The sequence below is a fragment of the Bufo bufo genome, chromosome 1 (genome assembly GCF_905171765.1).
Source record: "Bufo bufo chromosome 1, aBufBuf1.1, whole genome shotgun sequence".
In the NCBI taxonomy this organism is placed as follows: domain Eukaryota; kingdom Metazoa; phylum Chordata; class Amphibia; order Anura; family Bufonidae; genus Bufo; species Bufo bufo.
In genome coordinates, this window is record NC_053389.1 from 669,945,145 (window position 1) to 669,971,870 (window position 26,726).

Below are 26,726 nucleotides of genomic sequence, written 5' to 3' on the forward strand. Positions count from 1 at the left end.
AAGCACACGTTCGTGTGCAGGGGGCCTCAGTGTTTCATCAGTGTTTTATGAGTGATTTCCATCAGTGATTGTGAGCCATGACCAGGAGTGAAGGCTACACAGAGATATGATATAATGCAAAGATTTGTACCTGTTCTGTGTTTTTGACCTGCACCTGATTGTGTCTCACAATAAAGCCTCATTCACACATCTGTGTTCCACGAATGTGTGCTGTAGGTGTTCTCCACGGACAGAACACGTCTCCATTCATTTTTATGTGTTTATTCGCACATGAGTGTTTTAGCACAGTCCATGGGTCCGTGTTTTTAGCACGGATTAATGGTCTATTTTGTATGTATTCATGGATTCATCACGTCCATTGTAGTCTGTTGGTCCGTGAAAGCCGCAGATGCAAATCAGATGACATCTGTATTTCATGGATCATTAGGAAGAGATGCTTTGAAAATTATCTTTCAGCTGTGCAGGGTCAGTGCAACACGGATGGCACACTGACAGCAAAAAACCGACACATGGACCACACACAGATCCTTCACGGACAGTTTCACTGACCACTTTCTCACAGGTTTGGGCATGGACAGGGACGCGTGAATGAGGCATGAAACACTTTCTGTATGAAAGTGGCCTTGTATGGACAAGCAGGTCCTCAAGAGAGAAAGTTGCTCTTTTTAGCAGGTCCTCTGGTTGATAGAGGGGGTTCTCAAGTGGGGGTGCTCCTCTGTTACATTCATATATGCCCTAAAACTCTATTTGCTCAACGCCATCCATATGCCTTTCAATGCTACTCTTGTTGGAAAGATGTTGTTAGTTATAAATGTCACAAAATGTGTGTTTTAGGAAAATGCATTCTTACATATATAGCAATGAGTATGGAGTTATAGGCTGGCACACAAATGCTTATTTGTATATATACGAGAAATAACTAAAAGTATGCTTCTCTTATGTGCTTACAGTGATGGCTTTAAGGAGATAATGCCCTATGACCATTTCCAGCCCCTGCCAAGGTATGTGTCAATAGAATTATTACTGGTTTATATAGTAAGTAAATCTTCCTTTACCTTGTCCATTAAGATATCGCTCGAGATGAGTGGAATGAAAGGACCAGCTTTAAAAAAAAAAAAAGTAACGTGAACATTTTGCCGATTTCTTGACACTCATTTCAGAATATCTTCTTGAGCCTAGAACAAAAGTAAGGATGGACTCATCTGTTTTCGGCTACATTGTGTACTTGACGTGACCTATGGGTTCTTCCTTCTATGTTCACATTGTCACATGGAGGGTTTGCATCTACTGAACCTATTTGTATGTTTACAGCTTACTCAAAAATGTTCAATGGTTTTAATGTTTTCACATTCTCACAAGACGCCTACCATTCCCAAAAACAGAATAATGCTATTCCTAGCAAAGACTTTCACCCTCCATGAGGGTTTCGCTATACTGCGGTCACGCGGCAGCTATCAAGTCCAAGGATCGCAGTGTGATTGCAGTGTAGCGGTGCGAGCATAGAAATGAATGGGTTTGCAGCCCGACTCGTATGTTTGGCAAAACCGTTAACCCAGAAACACAAAAAATCCAACATTGTTGGATCTCTTGCGATTCTGGGGTTGTATTGCGAGTCATGATGTGACCCCATTAATTTCTATGCAAGCACTGCTACACGGTGAGCCTTTGGCGCAACAGCTGTTATGCGACCAAGATCACCATGTAGTCGAACCCTTAAAGTAGATCACAGACAGCCAAATGTCCTCACTTCGCTCTTTCTAGGTGCTATACTTGGAAGACCACAAAGAACGTTTGCCGTTTGCCATGGGTTTAATAACATTTTTAAAGGACAAACCTCACTAGTCTTCCATCCATCCTGATAGAAGAGGGTTATACCTATCTCACAGCTCTTAGTTTTATTGCTTTTAGTTTTTATTTATCGTTGCTTCACTGCTAGTGTTGCTTTACTTTTGCTTTTAAGATAAGGCAGGCACCACTAAGGGGAGTTTGCAGCAGACAACGTCATACAACTTCTGCTGAGTGTGAAACTGGTGTTATGATTTTTTCACTTATTTTAAGTGTTTTAGTAATGCACTTTATTAGGGTAATATGTGTAATTTTATTAAAAAGCTGCCAGCAAAGTGTCATCTTATCAACACTCTGAGCATTGGTAAGGAAAATCTGTCATCCAGTCACTATCTTCAGCATTTAGTAAAATGCTGAAGATGCCGGATAACTGTATGATGCAGAGGATTTTCACCCTGCCTTCTTAAATATGTTGCCAAAAAAACAGATTTTTACCAAGGTCCCTGCCTATCTGTTCATTTGTGTCAGCACTGATCGCAGCAAAGTTGGTCTCCCCTATCTGCCAAATGCTGACTTAGTAACCAGAGAAGGCTTGGGCAGATAGAGAAATATGGCTAAAGAGTTAGGGATACGACTCACTTACCGTCAGTGCTAATTACAGTAGAGTTGTTCTCCTCTATCTGCCCATCTTCTCTGGTAACTTGAAGAGTGCTGAACAGGGAGAGGAGGATAGCGCTGCGGCGATCAGTGCTGACACAGATGGACAGGAAGGTAGGGAACTTGGTAAAATCAGAGCCCCTTTCAGCTATGCCTCAGCAAAATGAAGCTCTAGTCCTACAAAATGTATTATGAGCTTGAGTTGCAAGACATTTTTGACCTATTTTTGGAAAAATAATAAGAAATTAGTTTTCTAAGGGGAGCATAAAATCCCTTTCATCTTTGATTTCCACATATTTAAGCGTATACTGTACTGTATGTATATGTAAGTACTTTCAGCAGTAAAATGTATGCATTAGTTACTTACATCAATCCGTACTCCTAATAATTAGTATTAATTTGCTTTCTATGAACGGTGTGTTGCAGGTGGGAGCATAATCCGTGGACTGCATGCTCAGTTTCCTGTGGTGGGGGCATTCAGAGACGTAGCATTGTCTGTGTTGAGGAAACAATGCATGGAGAGATCCTTCAGGTAGAGGAATGGAAGTGCATGTACGCTCCCAAGCCAGCTGTCATGCAGACCTGCAACCTCTTTGACTGTCCAAAGTGGATGGCTATGGAATGGTCCCAGGTAATATGTACCCACAGTTAGACCTAAAATATATTAAGGAAAATGGGAAGAGGTAGTGAAAATGCAAATGTGATTTGTAACTAATTATAATAGCATATCTATACCAAAAAATACTTGTGTCCCGCGTATTACACTTTGTGCTGATGTGGTCTACAGGTTGTTCTTGCGCTGCCCTTCTTTAAGCTAGGAGCCTGTCAGGTTGAGCATGGTGCTATATCTGAGGGAACCATGCTATAGAGTAGGATGGGAAAATACTTAGTAAAACTTAGTCACCTCTCCACACATGTCGCTTTAGTAACTAGTTACATTCCTCGTGTAACAACAATTCCAGGGCATCTATTCTTATGAATGTGCCATTCCTTTATTATTCATCCTGTTAGTTTTGAATGAAATGGCAAGTATTTGCAATAAAGGTCCAGATGGGTGTTACCAGTTGGGAGTGTGTCACTCCACAGTCTGACACTGGCAGCACTGATTGGATAATGCCAGGCTGTGCACAGACCCCCCCCCCCCCCCCCACCAACTGGACCTTCATTGCAAAATATTTGTAATCCCGGCATAACTAGTAGCAGGAATAACAGAGGAATGACACAATACAGAGACATAAGAATGTAAAACAAAACATGCAATGCAACAGCTCTCTGCAAACCAAATAAAGTACAACATTTCATAATAATTGCAAGTGCTATACTTATAAATTAGAGATGCTTGGCAAATCATTTTGTACAAAATTATTTGAGCCCGTCTGCCGCACGTCAAAGCGATCTCTGTAAGATGGGTTCCTAACACTAAATTCTACCTGTTATGTGCCATGACGGCTATCATATAATTCAGCGAGTGTAGGTTCCACATGCATGCTGGGCCTGATTTAATTTCTGTCATTTTTAGTGCCAAATTGGCCTCTATTATATCCAAGGAATGCAGGTACCAACTTGCATGCCGGGCCCACTCCACACCTCTCCTGGTGCCAAATGGCCACCAAAGAATGCAATGAGAGTCCACCCTATACCTCTCCTGGTGCCAAATGGCTTCCAGTGAGTGAGGGAGAGCAGGCTAAGCTTTATACTCATACTAATTAAAATCAGCCTATGGGGCAAACAGGCTGGTCAGGAGTGCATGACTGAGGTGTCAGCCGCACCTCCAGTACAAACTGCAAAGAAAAAGGGGGTCAGTCAGCACATCCCAAAGCGCAGGGGCACGTTGCTATGGCTGAGAACAACACTGTAAAACAAAACAAAACATGCAATGCAACAGCTCACTGCAAACCAAAAAGTACAAAATTGCATAATAATTGCAAGTGCTATACTTATAAATTAGAGACATAAGAATAGATGCTCCATAATGGTTATTACATGGGGAATACAGAACATTTCTGCTAAAACAGAAATTTTAGGAGAAGTGACTTTAAATCTATGCTTATTCTATGCTAAGGAGTCCAATGGGCGGTCCTTCTCAATGCCAATCACTGAATGTAACCAGATTCCTAAGCCTAGGGAGCAGGAATTTGAATTAGCCCACTAGGATAACTAGGTAGGTATCAATCTGCTCAGCTCCTCCTGCTCTATAAAATGCTGCTGGTAGATGAATTAACAGTGTTTCAGCAATTGTTCTGATTGCATTCAAATTTACATTCATTTATACAAAATCATCGTATAAAAAGTAACATTCAGTATGACTAACAGTACATATTTTCTGCATCTCTTCAGTGCACTGTGACATGTGGAAAAGGGTTGCGCTATAGGGTAGTATTATGCAACGATCATCGTGGACAACATACGGGAGGCTGCAACCCCCAGCTGAAGCCGCATATAAAGGAGGAATGCATTGTACCAGTACCATGTTATAAGCCCAGAGGTATTACATGTCTCATTTTTTTTATAAACCTGCTCATCATTTCACTCCGTTTGGTTTATAAGTGACATGTCCGCCATGCATTGAAGTGCTGCCTTCTGTTTCTCTGCTAGAAAAGTTCCCCGTAGAAGCCAAACATCCGTGGCTAAAACAAGCACAAGAAATAGAGGAGACTAGAACAGCATCAGATCAGCCAACGTAAGTCGAATTTCTCTTTATCCCGGTAATCTCAGCAGGATTACAGCATTCTGGAGAAACTTTCTTCAGAAAATAACAATGTACAATGGGTTAGCCTCTCTGTGTGCCAGACCGAACTGCCATCTACATCCGGCGTCACTCACTGCAGCTTAACTTAACTGGTATGGAAGAGTTATTTACAGTATATTATAGAGTTAAATGAATTGGTTCATGACCAGGGTCATTTCGGTCTTCAGGACCAGAGACAGTTTAGCCATTTTTTACATGTATTGGTTTACCAGCTCTAACTTTTTTATTTGTCGGGCTAGCGACATACTTTTTCTGGGTCTTGGGTAGCGGTATAACAGTGATTTATACTGGAAGTGTTCTTTAGGGGTGGTATTTTTTTATTTTTTTTTAATAATACACTGGCACTCAGTTGGATTATATTATAGTATTATAAAATAACATATAGTAAATAATAATGAATAAAAAGTATTTTTATGTATTATTATTTTTTGGACTGTTACTTGTCACTGTTGAGGATGTCCTGTGTCAAGTGGCAGAGAGAGATAGGCTCTTGTAGCCACTTTCTCTGAGAGATGAGCATATTGACAAAGGACCCCTGTCTATTGATGAAAAAATCCTTTTTTGGCTATTTGAAAATAAGCAGTATGCCAACTCTTTGGTAGAATAGCCCCATTTTAGAGAGAATACATTTTATAGAGCAATTTTGTGTTTTATAGTTTTACAAAAAGTGTAATATCTTCTACTGTATAACTTTCTGTACCTGTCTATAAATACCGACAGAATGCAAGTTTTCAGGCAGTTATATTGTTTGCCTGTCCAGCTGATGACCCTACATTGTTCACTATTTCTACAAAACAGTTGCAGATAGAGGTCCTTAATACAGACTTGTATTTAGACCTGGCGATCCATGAGTCAACACAGCTGTGTTGACTGGGAAGGAGGCGACAGGGATGAAAACTGAGGTCAAAGGAAGATCAGACAAAATATGGCTGACTTTTTATGATCCAAAGAGAAATAGGAAGCTCACTATGTTGTACCCCATTTATGCAAAAAGTCTATCTGTCTATCTGATCAAGACATAGGGGGTCATTTATTAAACAGAAATACGCCTATATTAGGAGTATTTCTGGCTCAGATTGCCGCAATCTGCGACTTCGCGAGGTCTAAATAAGCGGGCGTGGTGTGGGCGAGGAAGAGGCCCGTCTCATTTACCATTTTCTATACCTGTTTTAGGCGTAGAAAATGGTCTAAATGTAAGACAGCAAGGGAGCTGTCTTACACCAGCGGTTATGTAAAGGCCTGCACGTCTACATAACTTTGGCGGATCCACCGCCAGCACAGGGCCTTATTAAGACCGGCGTCTAAAACACTCGTCTTAATAAATGTGCCCCATAATTTATAAATCATTTACTTAGGAAATTCTGGGTTTCGGTGGAGTGTTTCTTAAGCACATGTTACATGTGCATAGAAAGTAATGTGATTCCATTTATGCAGGGCTATTGAACATTGTGAACATTGTGGAGAGGATTTATCATTTAGTTTGTTTGCAGGTGGTGGTTTTTACGGAGCCATCACCTCTTTTCTGAAAGAGGCATGCAAGGGTGGCATGGCCAGCATCCAAGACAAATTTCGTTTTTTGGTGCAAATGAAGCCAGAAATCTATAGTACCTCTGAGCTGTCGTAGATTTCTGTCTAGGAGCATGGACTGCCAGAGGATGTGCCTAATATACAGTAGGATGAGGCGCGCACCCAGATGCTTTTTCCAGCAGTGCCAGTCTTGATAAATCTCTCCCTATGTATTTTAAGTCCTGCCCTGCTTTGGGTATGATAATAGGTACATTTCTCATGAGCACTTCCAAACTGACAATATGTTGGCTCAGAGGTTGGCATTGCATTGGCGTTCCGAGACTTAAATACTGATGACCTATTCTCTGGATAGGTCATCAGTATCTGGTCCAACACCCGGCACCCCCACCGATCAGCTGTTTGAGAAGGCAGTGGCACTCTCAGTAGCGCTGCAGCTTTCTGTCAGCTTTCCCTAGTCCACGTTCATCAGTCACATGGCCTAGGCAGAGTTCAGCGTCATTGAAGTGAATGGAGCTGAGCGCGATACCAAGCGCATCCACTATGGAATGTACGGCGCTGTGCTTGGTAAGCTGAGAGAAGGCCGTGGCACTCACAGGAGCGTCCGTGCCTTCTCAAACAGCTGATCGGCGGGGGTTCCGGTTGTCAGACCTCCACCGATCAGATGCTGGTGACCTATCCAGTGGATAGGTCGTAAGTATTTACGCCTTGGAAAACCTTTATAAGTTCCTGGCGTCCCAATACAATCTCTATCAGTCGCATCTATAATGCTGGTGTCTTCTCCTAGGACAGAGGGGTCTTTGACTTTCATACCCTTTATACAATTTCTGATATTAGTTTTACATTAACTTTATAAGTACTCTTTGTATTTGCATTTCTTGAGTTATCTTGGTTTACTTCTGTGTCAAATTGGGAAACTAGATTGTGAGCCCCCTGGGGGGATATGTATATCCTCTGTACAGTGCTGCAGAATCTGTTGGTGCTATATAAATGATTGATGAGTAATAAGAGCCAGAAAATGTAATGGCCTCATTAGCCCATATATTTCTCCATTACTCATCCCACTGAATGAAACCATTATCCCATTCATCTTTCTGTAACCTTCTTAGAACAGACATGCTGTGTAGCTGCCTCCGTCTTGGAGAACCGTACGGTATCTCTCACCCTTTTGCCGTGCCTCAGTGTAATTTCAGAACATGGATACAGCACATTACTTCTGTCTAGAGCTTGTTTTGTTGTGTGACTATGAGCAGCATAGGAATAAGTACGGCTCTGCTCCAAAGCACAGACGTAAGTATTGCCAAACCAGCCTCGTGCTCGATAAATACCTTGGCCTCTGCGGTCTACCACGGCTAGTGTCCTACATTTATAACTGTTCAACATTCAAAGAGCTCTTTTTTTTTCTTTCCGACTGGCAGAATATAATATGACTTTCTGGAAGAGCAGAGCCAAGAAAAATGTGATCCTGACCCTTTTTGTTTTAGTTGTGGAATGTGATGACAGTTGAAACCCATCACGAAATTAACTGCGGCCCCACAGGCCCTCTATGTTACACATAGGTGTAACAACCTTGTGTCTTATTTCTCCATCATATTTTAGGATGCTGAATAATAGAGATGTAAATGCAAAGTACACTTGATTTTTCTAGATCTATGATTAATCATGGTAGGTGATTGAACTGGACTGAGGGAATTGCTTCGGCGCAGCTAGGATACGATGACATTAAAACGAATTAATTTTCTGTCATCACATTTATCCATGTATATCGTAATGAGGTAAAAGCCACAACCTGTGAAATGTATCTATCATAAACTGTTCATGAGGATGACCTAACCACTGAATACATAAATCACTTTATTCTGCTGGAATGCGTCCAGTTCAGAGTGGGCAGCCTTATAAATAGTCCATTGATAGCAAATAAAAGAATGAAGGAGAACTGGTATAAGTAATTCATGTTCCCCTTCAAGGGCCACGGTGTCCCTGTTCATTGCTGGCCAGAAGGTTCAACAGATCAGCAGGCTCCCCTCGACTACAGGCCGTGAAGAAGAAAGAGTCCCCATTGCCCTTCATTACAGGACATAAGGTCCAAGGATCATCATGGCCCCCTTTACTACAGACCATGAGCTGCAAAGTATAGTCACTATAGGCCCATGATCTGTAATGTGGGGACCATGGGGGTTCTTTGTACCTCACCCCTACATTCTCTCTGTTGTCAACTGTTATTTGGTTCAGGGGCCAAAATGAAGCCTCATTCACACGTCAGTGTTTGGTCAGTGATTTCCATCAGTGATTGTGAGCAAAACCAGGATTGGAGCCTCCACAGACATAAGGTAAAAGGGAAAGATCTGCTCCTGTTTTTGGCTCACAGTCATTGATGGAACCACAACAGTGACGTGTGAATGAGGCATTGCTTGGTGTGCATGGTGCTACAGACAACCCTATTTGTGTGGGGCTCAGGAGTTAACCGATATACCGGTATTACTCCTACTTATTAGTTACTATTCTGTACAAGGTAGCACGCTATCCATTATATAGGAAAGGGGTTGTCTAGTTTCCAAATCCCATTTTCATATACCCATTTAGGAACTTCTGTTTTAATACAGGGGAGCCGCCCTTGTTCAGGATTCTCATCTTTTGTTCAGAAAGGAGAGAGAACTTTGTCTGGAGGGTCTGACCTGTCCTGCATTATACAGACAGCCCATTGTATTGAAAGGGCACTGTGTAATGCTGAATAACCCCTGTGGTGGCGCTGTTGGGAAATCTAACACTTAGGGTGGGTTCACATCATTTTGTATGCCTTCGTCTGACGTATATACGTTAGGAGAAGAAGGATACAACAAACGCAGTGCACCACATTCTTGTATTCTGCAAGTCCAGTAATAAAAAACATATATGATTTTTTTTACAATGGAAAAAAAGTATAATTTTTTTTTTTTTACATAAAACTCTATGGTGAACGGATGCCACTGTATGGCATCAGTCTGAGGCATCCATACACGTTTTTTGTATGCGTTAAACAAATAGAAAAAACGTGATGTGAACCCAGCCTTACTGACAGGTTTCTCCACAGTTAGGCCTCACAAACATGTGCTGCCCGTGCCCATGATTCAGACCTGCACGGGCACCGTCCGTGGGGAAGCCGCATGCGGACCGCGACCCCATGAATGGGGTCCGCGTTCCGTCCGATTCATAAAAAGATAGGACAAGTTCTATCTTTTTGTGGAACGGAAGCACAGAACAGAACCCAACGAAAGCACTCCCTAGTGCTTCCGTTCCGTGGTTCCGTTCTGCACCGCATCTCCGGATTTGCGGACCCATTCAAGTAAATGGGTCCGCATTTGTGATGCAGAATGCACACGGCTGGTGTCCCGTGTATTGCGTACTCGCCGTATGCAGGCCGCAATACGGCCAGGGGGGACCCACCGTTGTGTGCAAGAGGCCTTAATAACTGATTGCCAGGGGGCCAAGCAAGGGGATATTTTCTGATCATTATTAATTCTTAAAAGTAGGTGGTGGAGACCTCTTAAATTGTTTCAGTTTTCAGTTGGATGTCAAACACTCAGAAGCAACTTCACATTTTTTACTCATTCTTTTAACTTGCTAAAATTCTGGGAATATCTGACATTGTACTGCGCTGCCCCTGTCTTATTAGCTGTTATAAATGATTGAAAGAGAAGCCATTATGGAACCAAACTGTGTAAATAGATCAATAACGTGTATACAACTGGATATAAAGTGGGATTCTGCAGGAACAAAAACGTACTTAAAGAGCCCCTGTGTCCGGATCAGCCCTATTGAACTCAGCATACTGCCTTGTAGGGTTGACCCTGCTGATTAAAATAATACATGTCTTGTATAAATCAGTTGCGGTGATTCTGAGAAAAAATATGTTTATTCTTTATGTAAATGAGGATTTCAGGGCACGGAGGAGCGTGGTTAGCACTAGATAGCTGGGGAGCTGAGGTGCACTTAAAGGGGTTGTCTCACTTCAGCAAGTGGCATTTATCATGTAGAGGAAGTTATATTGTCTCCTTTGCTGGCTGGATTCATTTTTCCATCACATTATACACTGCTCGTTACCATGGTTACGACCACCCTGCAATCCAGCAGCAGTGGTCGTGCTTGCACACTATAGAAAAAAGTGCGGGCCTCTCTGGTGACCAGGACTGTGGGGAGCTCACACAGGCTGGTGCTTTTTCCTATAAGGTGCAAGCACGGCCACTGCTGATGGATTGTAGAGTGGTCGTAACCATGGAAACGGGCAGTGTATAATGTGATGGAAAAATGAATCCAGCCACCAAAGGAACCAATATGGATAATTACAATACATTAGTAAGTGCCTTGTATTAACTTTCTCTACATGATAAATGCCATTTGCTGGAGTCACGCAACCTCTTTAAGGACAAGGTCCCACCCCTCGGTGGACTGAAGCCCTGATTTGCATAATCTTTTTTTCTCAAGAATGCCACAGCGAATTTTCACAAGATAGGATATCAATTGTGATTAGCGGGATCAACCCTACCAGGCAGTATGCCTGGTTTAATATGGTGGAGCCTGTTGACTGGTGCTCTTTAAATCCACCTTCACTAGTTTTAAGTAGAGCAGTTAGATAAAAGCAGGGTAGTTAGATGTAGATTTTAGGGTGTTATTACATATGAAGTACATGACATATAAGTGTTATATAACGCTCTATCACAAATGAATAATTTTTACAGGTTCATCCCAGATGCTTGGTCACCTTGCAGTGTCACATGTGGTCGTGGTGTGCAAATAAGGGAAGTCAAGTGCCGTATTTTACTGACATTTACGCAGACTGAATTGGAATTGCCAGAAGAAGAATGTGAAGAGGAAAAACCCCTTACAGAAAGAGCATGCTATCTCCCTCCGTGTCACGGCGAAACAATGGACCAAGCAGTAGAGCTTCCGGCAGAAGAGGAGGATTCAGAGATGTATGACTGGGAGTATATTGGATTCACTGCCTGCTCCAGCAGTTGTTCAGGAGGTAGCGTGATGAATGGATATTTATATAGTCAATTGTCTACATTGTGATGTGTTATTTTTTACATTGCCCCCAGATAGAGCCAGGCCCTAAATCAATGTATTTGTTCTAGAGATGAAATTCATCACAAATTTCCCAAAAATTCTTCTTCAAAATGAATCCAGTTTTGGCAATTCACTTTGGACGAGTCACGCAAAACAACGCACACCATTTTACATTTAAAATTCAGTGCACTAGTCAGGGAAACAGGGCAGGGAGAATGAAGATCACATAACCCAAGGAGGGGTCTCGGTTGATGGGCTTGCCCACAGTGCTTTGCAGTCAGCCTGACAGCCAATCAGGCGGGAGGATATTGGCCGGTCTGTCACACCATAGTGAGTGCAGCCACTGCTGTGACAGGACGTGTGTATACTATCTGCAATAGACACAAAAGGAAAATTTGAATAAGATATATTTAGTTAGGTAGATTAAATTACTAGGTAGAAAGTCAGGTTTTATCATTAGGGACAGCATAGGGGCAGTTAGTGTACATTGTGTCTTACAGTGAGGGTAGCTTGAGCTGTTCATAACTTCATGTGTTGCACTGCCCCAAGATTTAAAGAGACAGTACTCTTTTTCTGTGCATGAGCCAGCCTTTTGTGTCCAAAAAACCTGTTGGAAAGCTTTTACAGTTCATTAGTGTGCCAAAGGCATATTTCCCAGCATCACCAGCAGTATATATTTCACTGCATACACTGTACAATTGTGCCTTTTTTCCCAAAAAACTGCTGCAATTGATCTACTTTTTATAAGTGGAGAGTCTTATTTTAATGAGTCAATAGCAGTGCATAGTTCGGTCGTAGCCAGGGCACATCAAATTACACCTGTTTGTTTTCCAAAAAACCTGTTGCAATTTTTCTACCAAATTTTTCTACCAAATTTCTATCTATAGTTCTGTTACTGTATCTATGCAGGAAGCATAGTTCTGATACTTTATCTTTGTAGTACTCTGGTTCTGGTACTGTTTCCATGCTAACCATTTCAGGTCCCTAACCAGTCTTACTGTATGGGGCCCCGAAATATCTGATGGGAGCCTTTACTTACACAATATTGGGTAGTTACAAATGTGTCCTTCCATGCCTTTCCTCTCGGCTCCTGAAATTCCAAGATGAGAGACCTGAGGCAAGAGCTCTTTATTCTTTCATTGTTATGATCATTATTACTCACATTACAAGTAATCTTCTTTACTGAAAAAGAAAAACTTTCCAGACAATAAGTAACTTTCTGTTCTTTCTTCCTACCATTTTCATCACTTTTGGGGCAGAAACCCCTGTCATGGGTATCAGGATCCTCAATACACTACTCTACTGTATATTGTATCACAATCCTCAGGAAACACATGAATGCAAACTAAACATGGCAAAAGTTTATTTTTCCAAGCCCGTCATCTCTCACTACTTATTTTGTGATATCTTGTACCAAGAGGAAAGGTAAAAAAGACCCATCAGAATAAACAGTGTAAATTTTTTTTTTGTTGTTACCTTTTTTACACTCAGTAGGACAATCACAATCTACAGTACTCCATTATCATAATTTCAATTGAGGGCACCCGCTGTTGTGGAAAATGTATAAAGTTAATAAAGGGGTAGTTTATTGGGATTTTTTGTCCCTTATGTCTGCTATGGAGTGCACAGCAAGTCAGTGGTGATAGATAAGCTGTCTTACAACATCACTTTTTAAATTGCTGTTGTCAAATGTAGATGGTTTGGGGAGACTAATAATATCAATGTCGTGTTAAGTTTCAAAGTCCAAATCAACAATAGCCGCACACAGGACCATCTTCAGCTGTTTGCTGCGGAGCGTCATCAAGCCCCTGTTCACACAATGTATAATAAACGCAGCTCAGCAATCAAAAAGTTCATTCAATATATCAAAGTGATCACCAATATACTACTCACAACCACAAGGTACTTTAAAGTGTCGTCATTTCTTCATTCAGTCCTTTTGACTTCAATTCCTAATTCATAGTATAGCATTTAGAGAAGGCTGACTTTCCTGCTCCATATGCATGACGTTTCAGAGGACAAGCCCCAATAATCTTGCGTAATGATGGCCAGGTAACATGCATCTAAATAGGTTACACCTTAGTAGGTCATTCATGAATATTCATTATATGCAAAACCACCATAATAGGAAAAAGAAAATATGAAAAATATTTAAAAAACACAATACCGGCAGAGCTGATCATGAAAATACTTTAATGCTGCACATTTCATATAGTCTCTTTGGTGTGATTGGGTCCATTGTAGTAATCCAATATGTTTCCTGCTGTAAAAATCTTTTTCTATTTTAATCTATTTTCATCATAAACGTAGTCTCTCCATATTTATTAACCGCTTCATCTCCTTTACATTACACGGCATAAGGAATCGCTAAGTAAAAAAAACAGCAGGAAACATATTGCTTTATGATTTAAGTTGCTGCATCCTTGACTGACTGACTCTATTTCCTACATATTCATTGTTTTTATATTGTGTTCTTTGAATCTAGGAAGACAAGAAGCCATAGCGGCCTGCCTCCATATCCAGACAAAAAGAATTGTGAACAACTCTCAATGTGACAGTGCAATGCGTCCACCTGCGATGACGCGAGCCTGCAACACCAAGCTGTGTCCTCCAAGGTACTGCCAAATGCTTTTACGTCACTTGATCTGAATGGATAGTAAACATGTAATGGCGGTGTAAAACCACAGATGAAGTTATCATCGGCTAATTTCTGCTACTATATATTAATATATTTGATGGACTTTATTTTCCAGTTTCGAATAGCAAACTTTAAAGGAGTTGTCCAGGCTTTTATTATTGATGGTCTAGCCTCAGGATAGGTCATCAATTTCAGATCGGCAGGGGTCCAACACCCGCCACCTCCACTGATCAGCTGTATGAAGAGAAGGAACGCGCCATGCCCACGTGCCGTCTCCTGTCTCTCTTTCTGCTCGCTGTCGATGCGATGTAGCAGCGGCAAGCGGGAAGAGAGACAGGAGACGGCACGCACACAAGGCACGTGCCTTCTCTTCATACAGCTGATCGGTGGGGGTGCCAGGTGTCGGACCCCTGCCGATCTGCCAACTAATTGGGCGGTGTGCTGGTTGTTGGACCCCTGCCAATCTGATATCAATATAACCTATCCTGAGGATAGGTCATCAATATTAGAAGCCCGGAGAACCCCTTTAACATATTAGAAAAAAAAATCTGAAAATGTAATATTGCATCATAGGGTTAGGATCTACACTTATTATATGGATCAGCATAATCTAAAATCAGTATGTAATTAAAAACTATCACATGGACTGTGGACTAAGCCAGAGTCAGACCAGAAGATCCCACAATGGGCCTGGATTTGGCATGACTATAGACCTCAGAGAAAACCAATCCAGTATAGAGCAAACCAATTAAACAATATGTAACATTCTGAAACATATCATGGCTTTCACTGAGTAGGTGCGTGGGAGTGTATTTATTTTGAAGTCTGGCCCAAAATACTTTACTTTCGCACTAGATTAACTACATTTAACCCTTTCACTAGAAAAAAATGTATGCAGTATGTAATGGCTCTAAATGCTAACTCATACTTGCCATCTCTTCTGCAATGTCCAGGAGGCTCCCGGAAAAGGGTAGACCTCCTGGAAGAAATTGCAAATCTTCTAACTTCCACATGGATCACTGGTATCTGGCACATGGATGCTACATCATTAGGTGCAGCCCCAGCACCTAATAGTACATTGACCTAACAAAAGGGGCGTCAGTGCCCAAAAATTTTTCAGCAACTTTGCGTACCACAACCTCCCACCTCTCAGTAAGGTACTGTAGAAGGTTGGAAAGTATGCTAGTGTTATATTAAAGGGGTTTTCCAACATTTCAATACTGATGACCTATCCTTAGAGTGCCACGGCCTTCTACAGCTTTCCCTAGGCCAGTGACGACACGTTGTTCTGTCACGTGGCCTTGGAGCAGGTCAGCCCCATAAAAGTAAATGGGGCTAAGGTGCGATGCCAAGCACAGCCACTGTACAATGTACTCGCAGTGCTTGGTAAGCTGTGAGACGGCAGCGGCACTCACAGGAGCACCGGTGCCTTCTCAAAACAGCTGAGGCACCAGGTGTCAGACCCCCCCACTGATCAAAGATCTCAGAAAACCCTTTTAAAATTTAAAATCTTTCAAATTATACCAGCCTTAAAAGGGTTTTCCGGGATTTTAATGTTCATGACCTATCCTCAGGATAGGTCATCAATTTTATTCAGCGGGGGTCCGACACCCGGCACCCCCACTGATCAGCTGGTTGAGAGAAGGCCGCTCTCGGTGCGAGAGCAGCCTTCCCTTCATTGTTTACCTGCTCACTGTCGACATTGCAACGGTGAGCAGGTGTAATTACAAGCCAACCCATTCACTTCAGTGGGACGGCTCGTTCCTGTACACTCGTTCTCTTCAACCAGCTGATCCGAGGGTGTGCCAGTTGTTGGACCCCTGCCAATTAATATAACCTATCCTGAGGATGGGTCATCAATATTAAAATCCTGGAAAGTCCCTTTAATAACCTAGGTGTAATATTTGGGATGCAGCACTTATTTGAAATTGGGGAGCAGCATGAAGTTTTTGAGAAACATTATGCTTTGATACAAAATTACATAAAGGTATGGGAGTATAATGTGTTTACAATTTACAATTCAGATTTGTTACACATTCTGTGATAAACTGATGACTTACTTCATAATACAGGACCATTACGAAGTGGATTTGAGGTTATATTGGAGTGTGTCGCAATTGTTCACCAATTGTATGTTAATCATTTTCATACCATTTACATGCAAAGATGTCCCTAGACTTCACACCCTTTGCATGCTGCAAATTTATAATCATGCTCTTAAACAATTGCTAGACAGCCATGTCACAAGCAGATAATAGTGAGCCACAGCAGTGAATAATTTCCAAGCGAAGCAGAATAGTAATGCAGCACAGCATATAGAGGGACACCAGAGCAACAAATGTCATGAGCACCTTCTGTGCAGGGGAATTTTTTCAACATGTTATTGATTAAAAGTAGTTTAGAAGTAAATTGTGTTTCCAAACAGGAACTGGATATAGACAAAGCAATAAAGTGGAAATGTCTGAGAAGTATAGGGTTCAAAGTAATATAAGATGTCTCATCCTGAACCTGCACTGATAGGAGCGGGATCTTTGAAGAGGCCTTCATGCATGGTGCACAGAAATGTAAACAGTGCTGTAGATATGTACATTCATCTGTGTCTGTAGCAGCTGCATGAAGTAAAATGCCAGGGAGACCTTTTGTTGTTGAGTATTTATACATCATCTTCTAGTTCATTGCTTTTTCATGGATTACAATCTGCTGCATTGTGAAGATCAGTTATTGACTGTCATAAATTCTCCCGTGTGTGAAATGCCTATTTTTAATCTATCTACATAGAATATATGATAGTATGGTCCTGTGCTTTCTGCAGCATGGTGTTTAGAATTTTTTGCTTCACATCAGATCTTTTCCCGATTAAGCTTACAAACCACTGTGCCTATTAGATAAACTCTTTTATTCCATTCATATTAACATAGTTTGTAAGGTCAAAAGAAAATGTTTATTAAGTCCAACATGTTATCCTTCAATATGTATCCAGACGGTAAAGCATAGGAGACAGTTGCAAATTTACCGATATTATAGGGCCCGTTTAGCAGAAACTGGCATTTTTCAGTTCATATTCATAGACAGCACTTTTTTTTTTAGAATTTTTCACAGTTTTTCTTTATTCTTTTAGCAGCATACCATTGAAAATGAAACACAAAAGATTGTCATTCTGTAGCAGAACACATATGTTAAGACTTCCTTCTGATATGACTTCTACAGCAGTCATTTATGGGGCTTTATTCCTGGCATGCCGGATTTCTACAGCGGCCAGGAATAAGCGCTTCACGGGTCTCCCATGCAGTGGAGAAGAGAAGCTCAGCTCTCACATGAGAACCCAGCCCTTGCTCTAATGGCCTGGACTGTTAGAAACACCAGTCCAGGCCGTTTAAACCCTTCGATGCCGTTACCAATAGCGATCACGACATCTAAGTGGTTACAGAAGAAGTGGACTCCCATTATTTCCTATCAGCACCGCAGGAGTGAGATCGTTGGGTGCCGATGTCTGTGCACAGCACTCTGGGACCATACGAAGGCTACAGTCCTGCACCTGGCGTAGCCTGCTGGTGGATGTCAGTGTAGCACTGACAGAATAATACATTGCATTAGCAATGTATAACAGAAGCGATCAAAAGATTGCCTATCCCCTCACATATTTGGTATCGTTGCATCCATAACTACTTGCACTATACACTTGTCATGTAATTTATCCTCTACAGTGATCGAAAAACATTGTCAGAATTAGTGTTTTTTGCTTATCTGCCAGCAAAAATGGAATAAAAAGCAATCAAAATGTGTAATGTACCCCAAATTGGTTCCCATTAAATTTACAAATTGTCCCACAAAAATCAAACCATCACACCGCTCCATAGAAAAAAAAAACTGTTATGGGTCTTGGGATGCGGCGATTCAAAAACATTTTCATTTTATTTATTTTTTAAAGGAGATTTATTGTGAATAAAGTAGTGAAATGTAAAAAATAAAATAAAAACTATATGTATTTGTTATTGCCATTAGAGATGAGCGAATTTCCGCTTATGAAATTCGTTCACACTCGATTTGGTGGTAAAATGTGAATTGCTTTATGGATTCCGTTACCACGGACCATAAAATAATTCTATGACGGAATGCATAACGGAATGTCTTTAGAGGCATTCTTTTATTCATTCCGTCATAATAGAAGTCTATGGGCTGCAAAACGGATCCGTCCCGTTTCCAATTTGCAGAAGAGGACTCCCTGCATAACGGAAACGGGACGGATCCATTTTGAAGCCCATAGACTTCTATTATGACGGAATGAATAACGGAATGCTTCTAAAGGCATTCCGTTATGTATTCCATCATAGAATTGCGTTATGGTCCGTGGTAACGGAATCCATAACGCAATTCACCTTTTACCACCAAACGAAGTGTGAAAGAATTTGTCATAATTGTACTGACACAGAGAGCAAAGTTATCATGTTATTTATGCTGAAAAATGAATGATGCAAAATTTATAACATAAAACCTCAGTATCAGTATTGTTGTTTTTCCATCCCCCCAGAAAGAGTTAATTAAAGTTAATCAAGTAGATTTTTTAATAACTCTTTGAAGACGAAAATCAACAAATAAAAAAATTGCTTGTTTACTAACACTCAATATGCTTACAAGGAGAAAGGGTTAAGATGGCAGGATTTGTAAATCTCCCCCTTTGTGTGGCAGAGAGTTCCATAGTGTTATTTCTCTGGAGAAACATTCTTTCCTTTGAACATAGTGGATGCCCCTTAGCTTAAAGGCTATGTTAACCTTTGGGGGCAGTTTTTTTTTATGATTATTGCATTGTACTCATTTTGAGCTAAAAATAATTTTTTATTGGTTTTATTTAATAAATTTATGGCATTCTTTTTTCTGTACATGGCTGACATGCTCTAGTAGCACCCTTTGGATTTTCTGTATTTTCCGTCAGATCTGGAGCAGATGGACTCCTTATTTCTGCTTTCTGACCTTATAAACATTTATAATAGTGTTTATGACCTCTTAGTAATTTAGAGATAAGGTATTTGAGATGACCAGCACAAAGTAAAAGTACCAGTCACGCAGCTAGAAAAACTGTTAACCCTTTGTGACAGAACAGCTCAATATTTTTAATAAAAGCCAATTGAAAAAAAGATTTTTAGCCAAAATTGGCCGAAGCTTTACATAACCTTTAATCTTTATAGTATAAATCAGTGGCTTACCATAGAGGCAGGGCGCATGACTATTATGGGAGACTGTTACGCACTACACCAGGGGTGGCCAACCCGCGGCTCTCGAGCCGCATGCGGCTCTTTGCCGCTTCAAATGCGGCTCTTGCGGTGGAGATGGGAAGCAGCTGCGTCTACCATGTTCTCTTCACTAGCACAGTGGAGAAGGAGGGATTCCCTCCCTCTCCACTGTGAGGCAGCTGCCGCTGCCACCAATGTGGTGGCTGTTGCCACTGCACCACAAATGAATGTAATTAATTCAAGTATAGGAGGCAGCAGTTGCCGGCGGCGGTATCACATACCCGGCCTCAATAACAGAGCATGCGATCCGCCGAACCGCAGAAATTAACCCCTCAGGTGCCGCACCTGAAGGGTTAATTGCCACGGTTCGGCGGATCACATGCCCTGTTATTGAGGCCGGGTATGTGATACAGCCGCCGGCACCCGCTGCCTCCTATACTTGAATTAATGTGTTAATTACATTTATTGTTGGCGCAGTGCGCCCCCCAGTATTGTAAATTATAACCATTGGTGGCGCAGTGCCCCCCCCAAGTATTAGTATCATTGGTGGCAGTGGCCACAGGGTCCCCTCCCTCCTCTTCATTGGTGGCAGTTCCGATTGGAGCCCCAGCAGTGTAATCCTGGGGCTCTGATGTGTTACCATGGCAGCCAGGACACTACTGAAGCCCTGGCTGCCATGGTATGCTCCCTGCTGCTGTGGGCACAGGGCAGCAGGGAGAGTGTGAAGTCCTATTAACCCTAATAGAGCTCTATTAGGGTGAATAGGACAAGGGTTCTAGCCCCCAAGGGGGCTAATAGTAAATAAAATAAAAATTATAATAAAATAAATAAAAAGCACCAAAATACAAAAAGATTAAATCGCTCCCTTTCCCAATTTTACATATAAAATTTACAAACAATAAAAAATAAACATATACATATCGCCATGCCCAAAAAAGTGTGAACTATTAAAATATTTAAAAATATTTCCTATGCGTTGAACGCCGTGACAAAAAAATAAAATCACAACCGCGCGATGTATAGCTTGTGGCTCCTGGTAGTCATCATTTTTATTTTTTTTCTGGCTCTTTGCATCCGTAAGGTTGGCCACCCCTGCACTACACTGCTTCACCTGTTATAGTGGCTACCTTCTACTGGAGGACGATCACTATATATAGATGTTAAATTCACTATACAGTTAGTGCCTCATAGTGGTGGCTGCATGTAACCAAACTTGTATAATTTATCATGAAAGCTCAATATCTAGATATATATTGCAATACTTGATGGTGATATAAGGTAGAGGTCTCAGTGGGAAGTGGAGACCATTCTGAGTTTTTCTATGGGGCCTAATTATTTTTGTTTGCGCCCTGGTATGTATTTTCCTGTTTTGTCACATCTACTGGCAGTTATTTTACTATAGTTTGCAATCCTGTAATCCAATAGTTTTCCTTATCAGTATCCCTTGCAAGATTATATTAATAATTTGGGATACTTGTTATAAAGCAAAGATCTATTGATTCAAGCCAGTATGTCAAATCTTTCTATTTATATGCTCTTTTATATGAAGTCTGAATTCTTACAGACCCTTTTATGTTAGAGATTAATCGGCATTCCTTACACTTACTACATCTGGCAGACACATAATGAAAAAGGTAATGGTAGTCTAATATCACGCGCCAGAAGTAGGAAATTCTAGACCAGTTGTAAAACTATAGCAAAGTGTAGAAATCCAGTTCAGTATTGTAGTCTAGCTCAGCATGGCTGATGGGGCAGAAGATGTGACGACTGTCACTATTTTAAAGCATTTAACAAGTTTCATGTTCCCTGTGGTTTGGTTTTAGAATGTAAAGTTTTGGATGTAATACAATGGTCCGCAACGTGTCTGAGCATTGGGGCAAGCCTCAAACATAGCCTGGCAACAGATGTCTATCTTTCCCAGCCAGAAGTCAGAAAGGGTCTTTTTAATAATGATTCAGGAAATTGTTTCATATTGAATCTGAAGGAAGATTTTGTGTTGCTTTCATAATCATTTCTCAGGTTTTGCCGCAGAAATATTCCTTTTGAAACTGAGTAATAGCCTGTAAATGTTTCTTTCCTCCATGTCTGTAGTTTGAGATTCGTGAGGTGGCTTGACTTTGTTTGTACCTTTATAACGCTGAACTTTTATAATATCTGCACTCTGGAGTAGAAAAATGAATCAATTTTCTTATTCAAAGGTGTATAAAGATTGAATAGGTCCTGCTTATTTTAGGCTGTTTATTTATGGTTATTATAGCCATTGTCACTGATCACTGGAGTTTATTGTAATCTACAAGAGTCGTAATATAGTGTGGTATTACACAGAATGTTTTGCAAGGACAAGATTTTTATGGTGTGGCTTCACCCTGCTGCTTTACATCCTAAACAAAAAAACAAATTATTGGCCTCGTAAAGAAGCAGAGGTGAGGAAAGGTACAGGGTCACCGTCTGAGATAATCACTATCAAACTGTAAATCTTCTACCTATCTTCCTTTCCCTCTTTAGTTAGTAGAAGGGTACCTCTAGTTTTCACCAAAGTCCACCATGAGGCCAGATGGACTTAGTTGCCAGGGACCCAGATTATGTATGCAGAGTAAAGAGGCAGAAAATAAGTGTGAGCTCACAGGTAGCACACCTACCCGATGCCTAGGAGTAATAGGAGAGTTAAACAAGCCAAAGTCAGAGCCAAGTTAGTCACTAGCAGCCAAAACAGCATACAAGGGGTTAAGCCAGAAAACAAACTGAGGGGTCAAAGCCAAGAGAAACAGTTAACAGCCTAATCAGAAGTCAAGGGATTCATCAAGTATCTAACCAAAGCCAATACACAGGAAGGTTCAACAGAAATGCAACACTGTTTTGTGCACACAGAACTAACAGGAGCAAGGAAAACATAATCACAGGCAAAGACAGCAGTAAGCACAATGTTAAAATCCGTCTCCTGGCTGTGGGATTGGACAATGAGTAAGAAACCCGATTGGCTTGGCATCCAGTCTCACAAATAGATTAACCATCTGGAGCTTAACTGGTCAGCATAGCAACCCTCCTAAAAGAGCCATGCACTGGATTATGGCTAGGTAATTTGTAGTGTTTTTGGATCAACCTCTTAATTTATAGTATTCAAATAGTACTTTAAAGAGTTCATAGAGACGAGTCACCCATTGAGGAAAGTCACTCAAATCCTTTATTTTCAAGAGGAACTGTGTATTTCTTAATTGTTATTTTTTTTATTATTGCCCCTATGTAAGACATATAGGGGATCATTTATTAAGACTGGCGTTTTAGACGCCGGTCTTAATAAACCCCTACACTGGCGTTGGATCCGCCAAAGTTTCATAACTTCGGCGGATCCACCGCCGCTTCTAAATGTAAGACAACTTCCTAGCCATCTTACATTCAGACCTTTTTCTACGCCGTGAACACCGCACCCACTTTTTTAGACCTGGCGTGAGCAGGGAAAAGTCACAGATTGCAGCTCAATTAAACATTGCGCCGCAATCTGCACCTGAGATACGCGTATTCATAAATTACCCCCATAGTACTTCAATGACTGAGCATACTGGCTGCTATATCGTAAAATTATTAACTTTTATTAAGACAAGTGTTTTCGACGCCGGTCTTAATAAACCCCTAAGCTGGGGGTGAATCCGCCAGAGTTATGAAGAAGCGCCGACCTCTACATAATTTCGGGGCATCCTCCACCAGTTCTAAATGTAAGACCGCTTTGGAGCTGTCTTACATTTAGACCTTTTTTTATGCCTGAAACAGGAGTAGAAAAAGGTAAATGAGACAGGCCTGCCCCTTGTGAGCGGGGAGAAGTCGCAGATTGAGGTGCAACTAGCCGCAGATATAGGTGTATTTCAGCTTCATAAATGACCTCCCATGTTCCCAGCCACCACTGCCAAACATGACCACCTTTTGACTAGCTGATTGAAAGGAGTGCACCATAAATCAGGCTCCCTTCATTCCTGTGGGATTTTTTTGTATTAATTTCATAATAATTCATAGAGAGACTGCCTTTCAGTCCACTCTAGATATTGTATGAATCAGTCCGAGCAGGGGCCACATTTGGAAATGGAGGCAAGTTTGTTGTTAGGGGAAACTTGTTCTAAACAGATCTCCATGGTCTTCATCTCATCTGTAACATGCACTCCATTAAAATTGCTGAACTGTAAGGATTAAACCTCACAAGGAATAGAATATTTTTGGGAGATAAAACGGCAGAAATGAAAAATGAAAAGTATAGCAAGGAGAAAGCTGGACATTTGTACCTACTCTTTCTTCCAGGAGTTGTCTTGTTGGATTCTAAATTCACTTCCCAGGTCCACAATCAATTTGTTAAAAGTTTTTTCCTTGCTGTAATAAAATTTAATCCGGCAGATGAGAAGATACGTAGCTGTGAGTATAATATTTCTCATGCAATTAGATTATGCAATTTAGATGTAATTTAGGATTTTAGGCATAGTTAAGGTTTTAATAGGGTTGCCATTTTGACAACTTTTTTTTTTCATATGCTCTGTACAGTCATAGAGGGGGATCCCTTGAACAAAGAGCATTTCTTACTCTAGCAGACCTGACCTGTCCATGTACAGATGTAGCAGGCGCATTAACATATAAACTTATCGCACAGCTTTAGTTTAATAATGTGCTAAACTTGTTGCACTGTCGGGTTAACCGAGTTACACTGTCGGGTTAACAAATTAACCTACTGATATCGGCGCTTGTTAGATCTGTATTACTTAAATTCCAACTAGCAGCAAACTTGTAAGGTTATAACAGCTGGTTGCTGAAGGTTCCTGAAGCTGTACTCGTAGAAATCCCCTAAAAACGTATATGGCCATATTTAAGTTAACTCAGAATTTAGAGAGAGAGTCACAGTTTGGTACTTTGGTATTTGCCATGTTTTTTATTGTACTTACAGAGATATTGCATTGCAGTAGCGGCAGCTAATTTTGGAATGGTGACAGAACGTGCAGCCATATTAGTTGTCACTTTTGAATTAAATTCTTAGTAACTGATGGGAAGACAGTTATTGATAGAACGAGGGCAATTGTTTAAATTAGTTTTGCAGTCTACTTTGCTGTAATTTGCACCAAATTTTGCACAACATTTGATACATTTGTTAATTTTAAGTCTAACACTTCTGTCTTGAGATGCTACTCCACTTTCTACATCAACCCTTTACTGGAGTAAAACTGCAACTTTTTAAAAAGTCTAATTTGATAAATATGACTTAAATCACTTTAACAGGCTGTGCCCACTTGCCCACAACAATCAGTAGTTGACTTCCTGTTACAGTCAGGAAAACACTTGAGCCTGAGTGGTGAGTAACCTCTGGACATTTGAAACATTAACCCCTACATTTCTCTAGACCACCATGAATTGTTAAAGTAACCCCTTTTCTACCCCAGACCACCCAGGGATACTAGTAATTAACCCTTTCCTGTCCTAGACCTCCAGAGATACTTGTATTAATGCATTCTGTGCTCTAAACATTAACTTCTTAACTTCCCTTGAGCATTAGGAATGCTGTCCTTAATCACTTTCGTTTCCTAGGCCACCAGGAATGCTTGTGATAACCCCACTCCATGCCCCAGACTGCCAGGGATATTGGCAGCTATCCATTCTCTGATATAGGCCACAAGGGATACAGCTATTAACCATTGTGTTCTCCTCACCCCGGGGTTGATCCTATTAACCCATCAGCTACACTGACTTATTATGGCAATTTATTTTGCATCATGTAGCAATATTTATTTGCTGTATTTTAGAAGGAACAATGCCTAGATCCCGAAATCCACCCCACACTAGCTAATTAGGCTTAGAAAGAACATTAATTATGATTGTACAAATTATTAATTAATAGGCAGTGAAATGATGTCTATATGACTGATCGATCATGGTTTGAATATGTTGCATTTGTATTATTTAGAACCTGGACAAATTATCTTCTTTACAATGTGGAGCTAATGAGCATCAATTTTTCTAGTTTTCTGTACCTCTTTTTATCCTCTGCTGTTTGGCCACCGATTTGGTCCCAGCTCCTCTCCACTTCCTCTTCTGGGGCTTAACAATGGCGGAAATGGCTTGAACTGCCCACTGAGCCAATCAGTAGCTTAGGTAGATCACTGCTAAATGTGACTGGCTGAATGAGCAGACTAAGCCATTTCCAACATGTCAAGGCCAAGAAGAGGAAGTGGAGAAGAGCAGGGACTGGAGCAAAAACTGAAGGCCCTCTCTGACCCCAAGTAATCACACAGGAATACCCTTTTACGTTTGCTTTAAGACAACGTCAAGTATGAAAAACATGCCCCAGTTCATGCAGAATTTGCAGCAAGGTACCATCATTTTTTACCCAGTTAGTATAGTAAATTTCTCTGCAGTCTCTATGCCGTCACAACTAATGGAGTCAGGAGAAACTATGCACCTAAAGGGGAAATTTAACAAGACAGGTATTTAGATAGGTAGTTCTGTGTCAGTCAGTGGATTTCTTACATTTTCTACGTATTTTATGTGCTGCATATAGTATATTTCATTTTTCATTATATTATAACAAAATACCATACAGCCACAGAGGATCATTCGCTACTATTTGCAATGTAGTAAAACATGGGCCTTGATTATTTCAACGCAACATAGGGACGGAAGCAAGGGTTGAAATATGTTGCGATCTTTCATAAAAGGTAATCTTAAACAGATGGTAATACAATTACAGAAGCTAGACACGCAGAGATTCATTTAGCAGAAAGATGCACAGGTTCATTGGAAAGTTTACTAAGGAAATTTCAGAGGCCCTGGCGAGGTGCAGGACAGCATATAGGTTTCTCTCACAGTATCGTAGCACTGCTTGCAAGCTTTTGGGGCCATAGTTAAATGATCTGCAAGAAAATTCAGGGAATTATAGATAGTTATTGACATGAGCATCAGACTAAGACACAGTGGGGGAGAATAATTATCAGGTTTTATTTAAACATAGTTTTTTGACTTGCAAATAATGCCATGATTTTCATTCATTTTAGAAGTGTTTCTTTTATCCACTCATTTTTAACATGACCTTTACTCTTTATTCAAATGAGAACTTAATGTCCACCATTGGCCGTGGTCA

General features: G+C 40.9%; 1 protein-coding gene across 2 annotated transcripts in view; it reads left to right on the top strand.

The window, feature by feature from the left end:
- The window catches only part of ADAMTSL3 (ADAMTS like 3), a 538,572-nt gene that overhangs the window by 393,277 nt on the left and 118,569 nt on the right, over window positions 1-26,726 (top strand). For both annotated transcript variants that reach the window (XM_040414069.1, XM_040414070.1), the window contains 6 exons: window positions 951-1,001; window positions 2,869-3,073; window positions 4,780-4,927; window positions 5,038-5,122; window positions 11,431-11,717; window positions 14,244-14,373. In XM_040414069.1, coding sequence (XP_040270003.1) covers window positions 951-1,001; window positions 2,869-3,073; window positions 4,780-4,927; window positions 5,038-5,122; window positions 11,431-11,717; window positions 14,244-14,373 — 906 coding nt within the window. The remainder of the gene's footprint in view (window positions 1-950; window positions 1,002-2,868; window positions 3,074-4,779; window positions 4,928-5,037; window positions 5,123-11,430; window positions 11,718-14,243; window positions 14,374-26,726) is intronic.